Source organism: Heptranchias perlo, chromosome 11, assembly GCF_035084215.1.
Source record: "Heptranchias perlo isolate sHepPer1 chromosome 11, sHepPer1.hap1, whole genome shotgun sequence".
NCBI classification, from domain to species: domain Eukaryota; kingdom Metazoa; phylum Chordata; class Chondrichthyes; order Hexanchiformes; family Hexanchidae; genus Heptranchias; species Heptranchias perlo.
In genome coordinates, this window is record NC_090335.1 from 76136990 (window position 1) to 76151541 (window position 14552).

General features: G+C 47.1%; 1 protein-coding gene across 1 annotated transcript in view; it reads left to right on the forward strand.

The window, feature by feature from the left end:
- hsf2bp (heat shock transcription factor 2 binding protein) overlaps positions 1-14552 on the forward strand; it is a 76134-nt gene that overhangs the window by 17433 nt on the left and 44149 nt on the right. Inside the window, exon 5 of the mRNA XM_067992408.1 lies at positions 2267-2408. Coding sequence (XP_067848509.1) covers positions 2267-2408 — 142 coding nt within the window. The remainder of the gene's footprint in view (positions 1-2266; positions 2409-14552) is intronic.

Below are 14552 nucleotides of genomic sequence, written 5' to 3' on the forward strand. Positions count from 1 at the left end.
CCATAGCCTCACTGTTATTTTGTCAGCAAAATCTGGCCCAATGTTTCTGACGGTGCAGATTGTACATAGATGATGGAAAGAATGATTTTGAAGGGCAAAATTGTTTCATATATTCTTTTGTAACTGTGTTTACATTTGGTAATTGACATCGGCTGTGCACACGGGCTGAGGCTACATTGTTGCTGTAGATCTTTGTGACTGCAGGTGAGAGACACAGCTGAGCTCAGGCACCTTGAGCGCTAAATTAGGCCGAGTAGCGCCCGTTGTTTCGGCGTTACACGGCCTCTCTGACATTCAAGATCTTGGATGCGTACGCACGTTTCCAGTGTGACGTGTGCCGGACGCCATCTTGGTATAGGAGTTAGCGCAGGCGCAGATAAGGAACGCTGGAATCATGTAAAGCAGGGAGAAAATGGCTTCAATCAGTGTACAACGCTGATTTAAAGTGATAGACACCATTTTGGGACTTAACGCTCAACTCAATGCACAGTCTTAACCCCGATCATCTGAACGTGTCTTAGAGTGCCTGGAGGACCCCCACCAGCGCTATTTAAAGGGACCATGCAGGATTTACAGGTTAGTGGCTGGATTATTGCTTCTGGCTGCCCAGACATTTACAACTGTTTTTGGAGGTCTCCTACACTTGAATACTAGGACACAGGGACATAGCCTAACAATTAGAACCAGGATGTGCAGGAGTGTAGTTAGGAAATGCTTCTGAATGCAAAAGGTGAGAGACGTTTGGAATGCTCTTCTGCAAACGGCAGTTAATGCTTGCTCACTTGCAAATGTTAAATCTGAGATTAATAGATTTCTGTGAACCAAGGGTATTAAGGGATATGGAGCTAAGACGGGTATATGGAGTTAGGTCACAGGTCCACCATGATCTCAGTGAATGGCAAAACAGGCTCGAGGGGCTAAATGCCACTGCCACTTGCTGCCTCCTGATATGTGCCACCTTCTCCTGCAAGAAAGCGGGACGTGTGTCTGGGTGATGTGCCTGTCATGGTTGAATAGCTGCCAGTGTGTGTGGCCTGTGAGTTGTGGGTGGGCAGCTTGAAACAGTGGTAATGTGTAAGGGTGAGAGGAAGCATCTGATTGGAAGAGTTGAGTACTGATGGAAAGAGTTTGTTGGTATGTGGGTGATGGGGGTGTAGTGCGTGGTGCAGTTGGTCGGAGACACCACTTGACAGTTGACCTCAGACACCGTGACCACTCATGTCAAAGCATTGAACTACTTCCTGCACTGCATCCATATTCATGATGCTGTGCGCCTGGCATTGACTTTGTCCACCGCTGCCTCCCACTGCCTTTTGGATATATGCCTGAGGAAGGAGAAAATCTCCTTCCTCATTTGCCTGAGGAAGGAGAAAATCTCCGAAAGCTTGTGAATTTAAAATAAAATTGCTGGACTATAACTTGGTGTTGTAAAATTGTTTACAATTTTGGATATATGTCTGGCGGGCCTCTTACCGCCCCCCACCTCGGATATAGGATGTCTCTCCTTCTGTCCACCTCTTGCACCAAGGTCTCTAGTGCATCAGCAGAGAACCTTAGTGCATTCACTCTCGCAGGCCTGGTACCCCAACTCAGATCGGCAGTTTGGTGAGGTCTGGTGTGCAGATTGTAGGATGTGGGATTTAGTAGTGTGCAACCTTTATTCAATGTTTTAACATAACTCATCAGTGTGTAAACATAGGGATGGGAGCTGCATCTGTGTCTTACATGTGCGATGTCTGATCTCCGTTCAGACTCTGTGCAGACAGTAGACTGTTATTTTTAGCAAATAACAGGTACCAGCTACCTTTAAGAGATTTCTAAGAAACATCCTCCCTTTAAGTGAATGAGCTCCCTCTAGTGGTGGAAAGTATGAATTGCATTGATTCCATGTGCAAGGCCTGGAATGGAACGCTGGGCGTGGGGTAATAGCACATCACACACCCAAAAATGGCCCCTAAACAATTTTTTTCCCCCCTTGTGTCCATACTCACGTCTGTTCCTGGCCCTCGGTGAAACCTTTGCTTTAGCATTAAGTTGAAATTGATTTATTAAGTGATTGCTGATTAACCTGTTTCACCACAAGTGCCATAAATTCAAGTAATGTCATTCAGAAATTTATATTCTGCATTTACAGCCTATGCTTTTTAGAACTAACTGGAATTTTATTGAATAGTTTTAAATCCTTGTACATTGTTGTAATATGTTTGTATTTCTGCATATTAAGTATTTTAGTTATTAACAGGAACTTTTTTTAATTCATTAATAGAGCAAAGCAGAAAAGTTTTTCAGTATTGTGGGACAGACAATAGAAAGTTTTGTGAAATCTCTAGATGGGAGCATCAAGGAACAGCAGAATCTGGATTCAGATGAAAACCAGTTTGTTCTGGCATTGGCAGGAATTGTAACAAGTAAGTCTCAAGTTCCTGGTTAAAATAAATGTTTGTGTTCTATACAGCATTCTTCATTCCTTCACCAATTCCTACTTTACTATCAGTATATATATTGATGCAAACGAGCCCTGAAATTCTACCCGGATTTGCACAGATATCTGCTCCCTAACATTGCCCGCCTCCGCCCCTGCTTATCTGCTGCTGAAACCCTCATCCATGCTTTTGTTACCTCCAGACTCGAGCATTCCAATGGTCCCCGGCCGGCCTTCCGCCCTCCTTAACTTGAGCTCATCCAAATCTCTGCTGCCCGCATCCAAAACCCGCGTGGCTGGGACCTAGACATCGAATTCAGACACGACGAAGATACACCCAGCCCAGTCGACCCGACAAAGGTCTTCTCACTAACATAGGGGGACTAATGCCAAAGTTAGAGAGCTATCCCTGACATAGTCATACTTACAGAATCATACCCATCATTCAACATCCCAGACTCCTCCATCACCATCCCTGGGTACGTCCTGTCCCACTAGCAGGACAGACCCACTAGAGGTGGGGCCACAGTGGTATACAGTCAGGTGGGAGTGGCCCTGGGAGCCATAGAATCATAGAAAGGTTACAGCACGGAAGGAGGCCATTTGGCCCATCGAGTCCGCGCCGGCTCTATGTAAGAGCAATCCAGCTAGTCCCACTTCCTCACCCTTTCCCCGTAGCCCTGCAAATTTTTTCCTTTCAAGTACTTATCCAGTTCCCTTTTGAAAGCCATGATTGAATCTGCCTTCACCACTCCCTCAGGCAGTGCATTCCAGATCCTAATCACTCGCTGTGTAAAAAACATTGACTTCGGACTCCATAAAGTCTCATGGCTTCAGGTCAAACATGGCAGGGAAACCTTCTACTGATTACCACCTACCGCCCTCCCTCAGCTGATGAATCCCTATTTCTCCATGTTGAGCACCACTTGGAGGAAGCACTGAGGTTAGCTTCCCTCATATACTCTGAGTGGGGAACTTCAGTGTCCATCACCAAGAGATGCTCGGTAGCACCACCACTGCCCGAGCTGGCTGAGTCCTGAAGGACATAGCTGCCAGACTGGGCTTGCAGCGGGTGGTGAGAGAACCAACATGAGGGGAAAACCTACTTGACGCGTTCTCACCAGTCTACCAGTCGCAGATGCATCTGACCATGACGGTACTGGTGGGAGTGACCACTGCACAGTCCTTGTGGAGACCGAGTCCCGTCTTCAGACTGAGGACACCCTCCATCGTGTCATGTGGCACTACCACTGTACTAAGTGGGATAGATGAAGAAAAGATCCAGCAGCTCAAAACTGGGCATCCATGAGGTGCTGATGACCATCAGCAGCAGCAGAATTGGATTCCACCACAATCTGTAACCACATGACCCAGCATACCCCTCCACCATCACCATCAAGCCAGATGACCAACCCTGGTTCAATGACTGCAGAAGAGCAACACCAGGTGTACTTGAAAATGAGGTGCCGAAATAGCAGAAACAGCATGCTATAGATAGAGCTAAGCGAATCCACAACCAACGGACCTTGTCAAAGCTTTGTAGTCCTGCCACGTCCAATCACGAATGGTGGTGGAGAATTAAGCAACTAACAGGAGGAGGAGATTCCATGAACGTCCCCATCCTTAACCATGGCGGATGATTGAAAAAGGCAAGGCTGAAGCGTTCACAACGATCCTTAGCCAGAAATGCTGAATGAATGATCCTTCTTGCCCTCCTCACAGATGCCAGTCTCCAGCCAATTCGACTCACTGCACGTGATATCAAGAAATAGCTTAGTGCACTGGACACAGCAAGGGCTGCGGGTCCCGACAATATCCCAGCTGTAGTGCTGAACACCTGTGCTACAGAACTAGCCGCACCTCTAGCCAAGCTGTTCCAGTACAGCTATAACACTGACATCTACCCGACAATGTGGAAAATCGTCCAGGTATGTTCTGTCCATAAAAAGCAGGACAAATCCAACCAGGCCAATTACCATCCTATCAGCCTGCTGTCAATCATCAGCAAAGTGATGGAAGGTGTCATCTACAGTGCTATCAAGCGGCACTTACCAATAACTTGCTCACCAATGCTCAGTTTGGGTTCCGATTGGACCACTCGGCTCCAGACCTCATTACAGCCTTGGTCCAAACATGGACAAAAGAGCTGAATTCCAGAGGTGAGGTGAGAGTGACTGCCCTTGACATCAAGGCAGCATTTGACTGAGTGTGGCATCAAGGAGCCCTAGTAAAATTGAAATCAATGAGAATCATGGGGAAAACTCTCCAGTGGTTGGAGTCATACCTAGCACAAAGGAAGATGGTAGTGGTTGTTCGAGGCCAATCATCTCAGCCCCAGGACATCGCTGCAGGAGATCCACAAGGCAGCATACCAGGCCCAACTATCTTCAGCTGTTTCATCAATAACCTTCCCTCCATCATGTACCTTAAACTTCTCTGCTCCAAGAAGAACAATCCCAGCTTCTCTACTCTCCACATAACAGCAACTTCATCCCAGTTTTATTCTGTGATTTGCTGCTTGGGTATTTGGTGGTCTGAACCTGCTATTTGTGCTGGCTGAACTTTGTTGGGGCTGCCTCGAAGTTGCAATTAAAGGCCCCAAAATTCCCAGAAAGCCCGATTTCTGTCTGGGGGGAGGGGGTCAGAAATGTGGAGCTGAACTTGGTTCAGCTAGGATTCTGCCCCATTTGCTGTGACAAATTCAAATTTCAGTGAGGAAGGCAATGCCTACCTCCCCCACATCAATGGGGTATGACTCAGGAAGTTCCTGGGCTTCCCCAGGAGATTCCGCCTCGTAAGCCTCCTGTTAGGCCCAATGAAATCCACACCTGCTAAAAGCAGGCACAGATTCTGTTATAGGAACAGGAATAGGCCATTCAGCCCCTCGAGCCCGCTCCGCCATTTGCTAAGATCATGGCGGATCTGTGATTTAACTCCATGGGCTCGATTTTGGCGTCGGGTTTCCAGCGGGGGGGCCCCGAAAATCCCGATATCCGGTCACGTGACCGGATCGCGACGAAATCCCGGCCACTTCCGGGTACCGCGCTGACGTGCGGGGCTGCGCGCGCAAGCCCCGCTGGTGGGAATCCCGCAGGCAATTAAAGCCAGCGGGGTTCCACTTGAGAGTACTTACCTTGCTTGTTGAGGTCAGTTAATGAGCTGAATCAGCTGTCAAAAGAGGAAGTGTGGGATTTTAGGTTCAAGGCAGTGAGTTTCCCACACTGGGTGAAACAGTCTCTCTCCAACCAGGCATGTTGCAGCCAGCAGCCTGTGGCAGGTGCCAAGGTGCACTCCACGGGGGAGAGCCCTCACCCACGCAGGAGGCCACCGCGTCACATAGGGCAACCCCTGCCCCCCACCACCCCCCGCCAAGCCAGAGGACAGACCGACACGAAACCGCAGCCCCAGTCCGAGGAACCACCCACCTACCCTGCACAACATCTCAGACCAACACCTGCCAGATGGGTGGTGTGTGGACACCCTCGGAGGACGAACAAAATGACCACCCCCAGCAGCCTCGCAGTCCACGCCGTCCGCCGCAGAGACGTGGAGCCCCCCAACACGGTGTTGTTGCACGCCCACCTGCACAGCAGGAGGGAGGGCTACCGCAGAGAGAGACGCATCGCAGAGGGCACTACCCTCACCACAGGGTCCACAGACCGAGGCGCAGCTCCCCGGACCTCTCCGAGCAGCAGTGCACAGGGAGGCGCAGATTCGCTCGACATGTAGTCGTGGAGATCTGCAGCCTCTTTCATGCCGAGCTGCTCCTGGCTGGCCCCAGCACCAACTGCTTACCTGTCGCTGTCAAAGTCACCACTGCCCTCCACACCTTCTCCTCCGCATCCTTCCAGGGTGCAGCCGGCTACACCGCCGATGTCTCTCAGTCGTCTGCGCGGACGAGCCCTGCAAATACACCTGCACCTACTCTGCAGTAACACGATGGGTGGCATCAGTGGTGGGTCCTCATAGTGATACCCAGGAGCGGGCATTATTGGACACAGCGGACAGGATTCGCGGAGACGTGGCAGTGGTGGTGTCAATATAATGTGTGCTGTTTGTTGCTCTGAAATTCAATATAGGTAACACCCATGACAAACCCTCAGACACCCTTGTGCACCCCCTTCATGCTCACGACACGTTTGCCTTACGCTGCCTACTGCACATATGTGATGCATGCCCTGTGGCTGCAGCACAGGTGGTGGCAGGTTGAGTGAGGCTGGCCGTGAGGGAGATGCACGAGAGGGTGAGTATGGGATGGAGCAATGAGATTGTATGAGGATTGGGTTGCGTGTTAGTGGCAGGATGAGTACTGGCGAGGTGAGTAGGTGAAGGTAAGATGAGGATGGGGTTTGAGTGGGTATGAAGGGTGATGTGACAGAGTAGTGTTGGCGGTGCCGAAGGAGATGTGGGGTGGGGGCAGTGATGTGGCAGACGGAGTGTAGGGGAAAGACTTCGTGTTCTCACTGTGGCTGACCTACTGCGGTCATTGCAGCGCCTCCTGCACTGTATGCAGGTGGGCCATATGTTGGTGGCGCAGGTGACCCCCTCTGCCACCTCGAGCCAGGCCTTCTTGGTGGCAGAAGCAGGCCGCTTCCTCCCGACCGCCGGGTGGAAGATCTGTGTCCTCCCCCTCCTCCTCACCCCATCTGATGATACCTGGGGTGAGGCATCATTAAACTGGGAGCAGCCTTTCCCCTGGGCTGCTCCATGCTGCAATTTGTTCCATTGGTTGCAGCATCTGTCAGTGGAGGACTGCCCCTTTAACTAGAGAGCCTCCAGCTAACAGATCGTACTGCGCATGCGCAGCCCGCCCGACGCGCAGGCCAGCGCCGCGGACCCCGGAGGAGCAGGTAATTGATTCCTATTAGTGTGTTGCCTGCTACGATCGCGTGGGCAACCCACTAATTTCTCCGAGCGTGTTGACCACGCTCCCGAAACCCAACCCGCCGGAAACCCGCAGGCCTGCTAAAATCAGGCCCCATATACCTGCTTTTGGCCCATATCCCTTAATACCTTTGATTGCCAAAAAGCTATCTATCTCACATTTAAAATTAGCGATTGAGTTAGCATCAATTGCCATTTGCAGAAGAGAGTTCCAAACTTCTGCCACCCTTTGTGTGTAGAAGTGTTTTCTAATCTCACTCCTGAAAGGTCTGGCTCTAATTTTTAGACTGTGCCCCCTAGTCCTAGAATCCCCAACCAGCGGAAATAGTTTCTCTCTATCCACCCTATCTGTTCGCCTTAATATCTTAAACTTTGATCAGATCACCCCTTAACCTTCTAAACTCTAGAGAATACAACCCCAATTTGTGTAATCTCTCCCCGTAACTAAACCCTTGAAGTCTGGGTATCATTCTAGTAAACCTACGCTGCACTTCCTCCAAAGCCAATATGTCCTTCCGAAGGTGCGGTGCCCAGAACTGCTCACAGTACTCCAGATGCGGTCTAACTAGGGTTTTGTATAGCTGCAGCATAACTTCTGCCCTCTTGTACTCTCGTCCTCTAGATATAAAGGCCGACATTCCATTAGCCTTATTGATTATTTTCTGCACCTGTTCATGACACTTCAATGATCTACGTACCTGAACCCCTAAGTCCCTTTGGACATCCATTGTTTTTAACTTTTTACCATTTAGAAAGTACCCTGTTCTATCCTTTTTTGGTCCAAAGTGGATGACCTCACATTTGCCTACATTGAATTTCATTTGCCACAGTTTTGCCCATTCACCTAAACTATTAATATCCCTTTGTAATTTTATGTTTTCATCTACACTGCTTACAATGCCACCAATCTTTGTGTCATCGGCAAACTTAGATATGAGACTTTCTGTGCCTTCATCTAAGTTAATAAATATTGTGAATAATTGAGGCCTCAAGACAGATCCCTGCGGGACTCCACTAGTCACATCCTGCCAATGTGAGTACCTACCCATTATCCCTACTCTCTGTCGCCTTTCGCTCAGCCAACTTCCTAACCAAGTCCGTATTTTTCCCTTGATTCTATGGGCTTCTATCTTAGCTAACAGTCTCTTATGTGTGACTTTATCAAATGCCTTCTGGAAGTCCATATAAATAAATCCATTGACATTCCCCTGTCCACTACTTTAGTCACCTCTTCAAAAAATTCAATCAAGTATGTCAGGCACGACCTACCTTTCACAAATCCATGCTGGCTCTCTCTGATTAACTGAAAATTCTCGAGGTGTTCCATCACCCTATCCTTAATTATAGACTCCAGCAATTTCCCCACAACAGATGTTAGGCTAACTGGTCTATAATTCCCTAGTTTCCCTCTCTCTCCTTTCTGAAAAAGCAGAGTAACATGTGCAATTTTCCAATCTCGAGGGACGGTTCCTGAATCTAGAGAACTTTGAAAGATTATAGTTAGGGCATCTGCAATGTGCTCACCAACTTCCTTTAAAACCCTGGGATGGAAACCATCTGGTCCTGGGGATTTGTCACTCTTTAGTGCTATTATTTTCTTCATTTCTGTTGTTTTACTTATGTTAATTTTATTGAGTCCCTGTCCACGATTCATTATTAGTTTTCTTGGGATTTCCGGCATGCTATCCTCTTTTTCTACTGTAAATACTGACGCAAAGTAATTATTCCACATGTCCGCCATTTCCCCATTGTCAATGACAATATCCCCACTTTCAGTTTTTAAGGGGCCAACACTGCTCCTGACCACCCTCTTTTTCCTAATATAACTATAAAAGTTCTTCGTATTGATTTTGATATCCCTTGCAAGTTTCTTTTCATACTCTCTTTTGTAGCTCTTACTATCTGTTTTGTGACCCTTTGTTGATCTTTGTACCTTTCCCATTCACCAGGATCTGTGCCATTTTTTGCCCTTTTGAATGCCCTTTCCTTATGTCTTATACTGTCCCTTACCTCTTTAGTTGTCCATGGCTTTTTTTTTGGCAAGTAGAGTTCTTGCCCCTCGGGGTATAAACCGGTTCTGTATCACGTTAAATGTTTCTTTAAACATTTCCCACTGATCATTATGGGCCTAATGAAGGTCCCAACCTTTACTAGAGTAAATAAATCTGTAGCTTATCCTGTTCAGATTTGCAGTGCACCACTTTGAATAGCTTTGTATCATCCGCAAATTTAGCTACTGTGCTGGTGACCTCTAGCTCCAGGTCATTTATGAAGTTATTAAACAGAAGAGGTCCCAAAACAGATCCCTGTGGAACCCCACTGGTAACAATCTCCCAGGCTGGTGACAATCCCTGTACCACCACCCTCTAGATTCTCTCAATTGTAAACAATTTTACAACACCAAGTTATAGTCCAGCAATTTTATTTTAAATTCACAAGCTTTCGGAGGCTTCCTCCTTCGTCAGGTGAACGATGTGAAAATGAAATCCTCGAAATGAAATTGCATTTATAATTCACAGAACAATGCTTGGTGAGTACAGACAGTTTTTTCAACTGCCCGTTGCCAAGGCAATCAGTGTGCAGACAGACAGGTGTTACCTGCCAGGTCTCACAGAATATACAAATCACCAAAAAAAAAACAACAAACAAAAAAAAACAGAGATAGAGAGGTAGAAACATGGAAAAGACAGCAACTGACCCGTTATATTAAAAACAGATAACATTTGTTCGCTGGTGGGGTAACGTGTAGCGTGACATGAACCCAAGATCCCGGTTGAGGCCGTCCTCATGGGTGCGGAACTTGGCTATCAATTTCTGCTCGACGATTTTGCGTTGTCGTGTGTCTCGAAGGCCGCCTTGGAGTACGCTTACCCGAACGTCGGTGGATGAATGTCCATGACTGCTGAAGTGTTCCCCGACTGGGAGGGAACCCTCCTGTTTGACTATTGTTGCGCGGTGTCCGTTCAATTTTGAAGGATGTACATCCTTCAAAATTGCACCATTTAGTTTGTATTGTCTCTTCACGTTCTTCCTACCAAAAAGCATTACTTAACACTTCTCTGCATTAAATTTCATCAGCCATGTATCTGCCCATTTCACCTGTCTGTCTCTGTCCTCCTGAAGTCTGTTACTATCCTCCACATTGTTTACTACATTTCCGAGTTTCGCGTCATCTCCAGACTTTGAAATTATGCCCTGTATACCCAAGTCCAGGACATTAATATATATCAAAAAGAGCAGTGGTCCCAATACTGACCCCTGGGAAACACCACAATATACTTCCCTCCAGCATGAAAAACAACCGTTCACCACTACTCTCTGCTTTCTTTCCCTGTGCCAATTTTGTATTCACACTCCCACTGTCCCTTTAATCCCATGGGCTTTAATTTTGCTAACAAGTCTATTTTTTGGTACTTTATTAAATGTCTTTTGAAAGTTCATATACACAACATCAACCGCACTATCCTCATCAACCCTCCCATTACTTCATCAAAGAACTCAATCAAGTTAGTCAAACACGATTTCTCTTTAACAAACCCGTGCTGACTTTCATTTATTAGCCCATACTTTTTCAACTGTCAATTAATTTTGTCCTGGATTATTGTCTCTAAAAGTTTCCCCACCACCGACGTTAGACGAACTGGCAGGTTTATCACTCTCCCCTTTTTTGAACAGGGGCGTAACATTTGCAATCCTCTAGTCCTCTGGTACCGCTCCCATATCTGAGGAGGATTGGAAGATTGTGGCAAGAGCCTCCGCAATTTCCACGCTTATTTCCCTCAGTAACCTAGGATGCATCCCATCTGGACCAGGTGACTTTTCTACTTTGAATGCTGCCAATTTTTTTAAGTATCTCCTCTTTTTATCCTATCCAATATTGCTACTACCTCCTCCTTTACTGCTACAATGGCAGCATTCTTTTCTCTAGTGAAGACGAATGAGAAGTATTCATTTAGTACCTCTGCCATGCCCTCTGCCTCCACAAGAAGATTTCCTCTTTTGTCCCTAATCGCCCCCACCCTTCCTTCGACTACCGTTTTACTGTTTATATGTTTATAAAAGACTTTTGGGTTCCCTTTTATGTTAACTGCTAATCTATTCTCATACTCTCTCTTTGCCCCTCTTACTTTTTTAGATCTCTGTACTTTCTCTTTTCATGATGTGGAGATGCCGGTGATGGACTGGGGTTGACAATTGTAAACAATTTTACAACACCAAGTTATAGTCCAACAAATTTATTTTAAATTCCACAAGCTTTCGGAGGCTTCCTCCTTCGTCAGGTGAACGGTGTGGAAATGGTTCTCTACTTTATTAGCCTGGTTCTCTACTTTATTATGAACCTTACATTTGTCATAAGCCTTTTTCTGTTTCATTTTAATCTCTATATTTTTAGTCATCCAGGGAGCTCTAGCTTTGGATGCCCTTCCTTTCCGCCTCATGGGAATGTGTCTACTCTGTACCCGAGCCATCTCCTCCTTGAAGGCCTCCCATTGTTCAATTACTGTTTTGCCTACCAATTTTTGATTCCAATTCACCTGGGCAAGATCCCTTTTTAACTTGAAATTAGCCCTCCTCCAGTAAGTATTTTCACATTTGAATGCTCCTTGTCCTTTTCCATAGCTATTTTAAACCTAATGATATGATCACTGTTCCCCAAATGCTTCCCCACTGAAAAATGCTCCACTTGCCTTATTTTATTCCCCAGAACTAGATCCAGCACTGCTTCCTTCCTCGTTTAGCTAGAAACACACTGTTCAAGAAAATTATCTTCTACACATTTCAGGAATTCCTCCCCCTCTTTGCCCTTTACACTGTTACTATCACAGTCTATATTGGGATCATTGAAGTCCCCCATTATCACTACTCTATAGTTCTTGCATCTTTCTGAAATTTGCTCCTCTATCTCCTTCCCACTATTTGGTGGGCTATAGTATACACCCAGTAGTGTAATAGCTCCTCCATTGTTCCTTACCTAAGAAAGGATATACTTGCCATAGAGGGAGTGCACGAAGGTTCACCAGGATGATTCCTGGGACGGCGGGATTGTCGTATGAGGAGAGATTGAGTAGACTAGGCCTGTATTCTCTAGAGTTCAGAAGAATGAGAAGTGATCTCATTGAAACATACAAAATTCTTACAGGGCTGGACAGGGTAGATGCGGGGAGGATGTTTCCCCTGGCTGGGGAGTCTAGAACCAAGGGTCACAGTCTCAGAATAAGGAGTAGGCTATTTAAGACTGAGATGAGGAGAAATTTCTTCATTCAGAGGGTGGTGAATCTTTGGAATTCTCTACCCCAGAGGGGTGTGGAGGCTCAGTCATTGAGTACTTTCAAAACAGAGATTGATAGATTTCTAGATATTAAAGGCATCAAGGGATATGGGGATAGTGCAGGAAAATGGCGTTGAGGTAGAAGATCAGCCATGATCTTGTTGAATGGTGGAGCAGGCTCGAGGGTCTGGATAGCCTACTCCTGCTCCTATTTCTTATGTTCTTCATTCTAACCCAATAGATTCTGTCTTTGATCCCTCAACTAGATCATCCCTTTCCAGTGCTATAATAGTTTGTTTGATCAATACTGCCAACCACACCCCGTCTTCTTTCCTTCCCTGTCTTTCCTGAATACCTTGTAGCCAGGAATATTAAGTACCCAATCCTTCCCTTCTTTGAGCCAGGTCTCTGTTATTGCCACTATATCATAGACCCATGTGGTGACTTGAGCCTACAGCTCACCAACCTTATTTATCACATTACGTGCATTTATACACATGCACTCCAAACTCATCTTAGACTGCCTCACATTTGCCCCTGTCTGATCCCTCCTAATTCTGAACTATTTTTTACTCTAGTGCTTTTTGTCCCCACCATTCCTCTGTGCACCTTGTTTCTCCACTCTAATGTTTCATCCTGGTGCTCAGCCCCCAGCCAAATTGGTTTAAACCCTCCCCACAGCACTAGTTAACCTCCCTGCGAGGATATTGGTCCCAGCTCTGTTGAGGTGCAACCCGTTTATCTTGAACAAATCCCTCCTGCCCCAGAACTGGTCCCAGTGCCACAGGAATCTGAAGCCCTCCCTTCTGAACCATTTCTCCAGTCACGCATTAACCTGTCTTATCCTACTATTCCCATACTCACTAGTGCATGGCATTGGGAGTAATCCAGAGATTACTATCTTTGAGATGCTGCTTTTTAACTTCCTCCCTAGCTCCTGAAACTCTGACTGCAGAACCTCAACCCTTTTCCTTCCTATGTCATTGGTTCCCACATGAACTACGACTTCTGGCTGTTCCCGCTCCCCCCTCAAAATGTCCTCTACCCTGGCATCAGGGAAGCAACACACCATGCAGGAGTCACGTCAGCAGCTGCAGAAACACCTGTCTATCCTCCTGACTATCGACTCCCCTATAACCACTGCATTTCTTGTGGCCAAGTCTCCCACAGTACCATGGATTTGCTCCTGACTGCATTCCCCCAAGATGTCAACACCTTCACTGGTATTTAACACTGAACACCGTTTTTTTAGTGCCACGCTCTCAAGGAATTCCTGCACTGCCTGCCTGTTCCTACTAGTCTGTCTGGTGGTCACCCACTCCCTCTCCGCCTGAACTGAGCAGGTCAGAGGCTGGGTATTCTGCGGTGAGTGAATCACCTCCTGACTCCCCAAAGTCTTTCCACCCTCTACAAGGCACAAGTCGGGTCTGTGATGGAATACTCTCCACTTGCCTGGATGAGTGCAGCTCCAACAACACTCAAGAAGCTCGACACTATCCAGGACAAAGCAGCCCCTTGATTGGCACCCCATCCACCACCTTAAACATTCACTCCCTCCACCATCGGTGCACCGTTGCTGCAGTGTGTACCATCTACAAGATGCACTGCAGCAACTGGCCAAGGCTTCTTCGATAGCACCTCCCAAACCCGTGACCTCTACCACCTAGAAGGACAAGGGCACAGGCGCATGAGAACACCACCACCTGCACGTTCCCCTCCAAGTCCCACAACATCCTGACTTGGAAATATATCGCCGTTCCTTCATCATCTCTGGGTCAAATCCTGGAACTCCCTACCTAACAGCACTGTGGGAGAACCTTCACCACACGGACTGCAGCGGTTCAAGAAGGCAGCTCACGGGGGATTAGGGCTGGGCAATAAATGCTGGTCTTGCCAACGACGCCCACATTCCATGAATGAATAAAAAAAACTCTCTGTAACTGCGGGGTGACCATCTCCTGAAACTCTCAGCTTCCT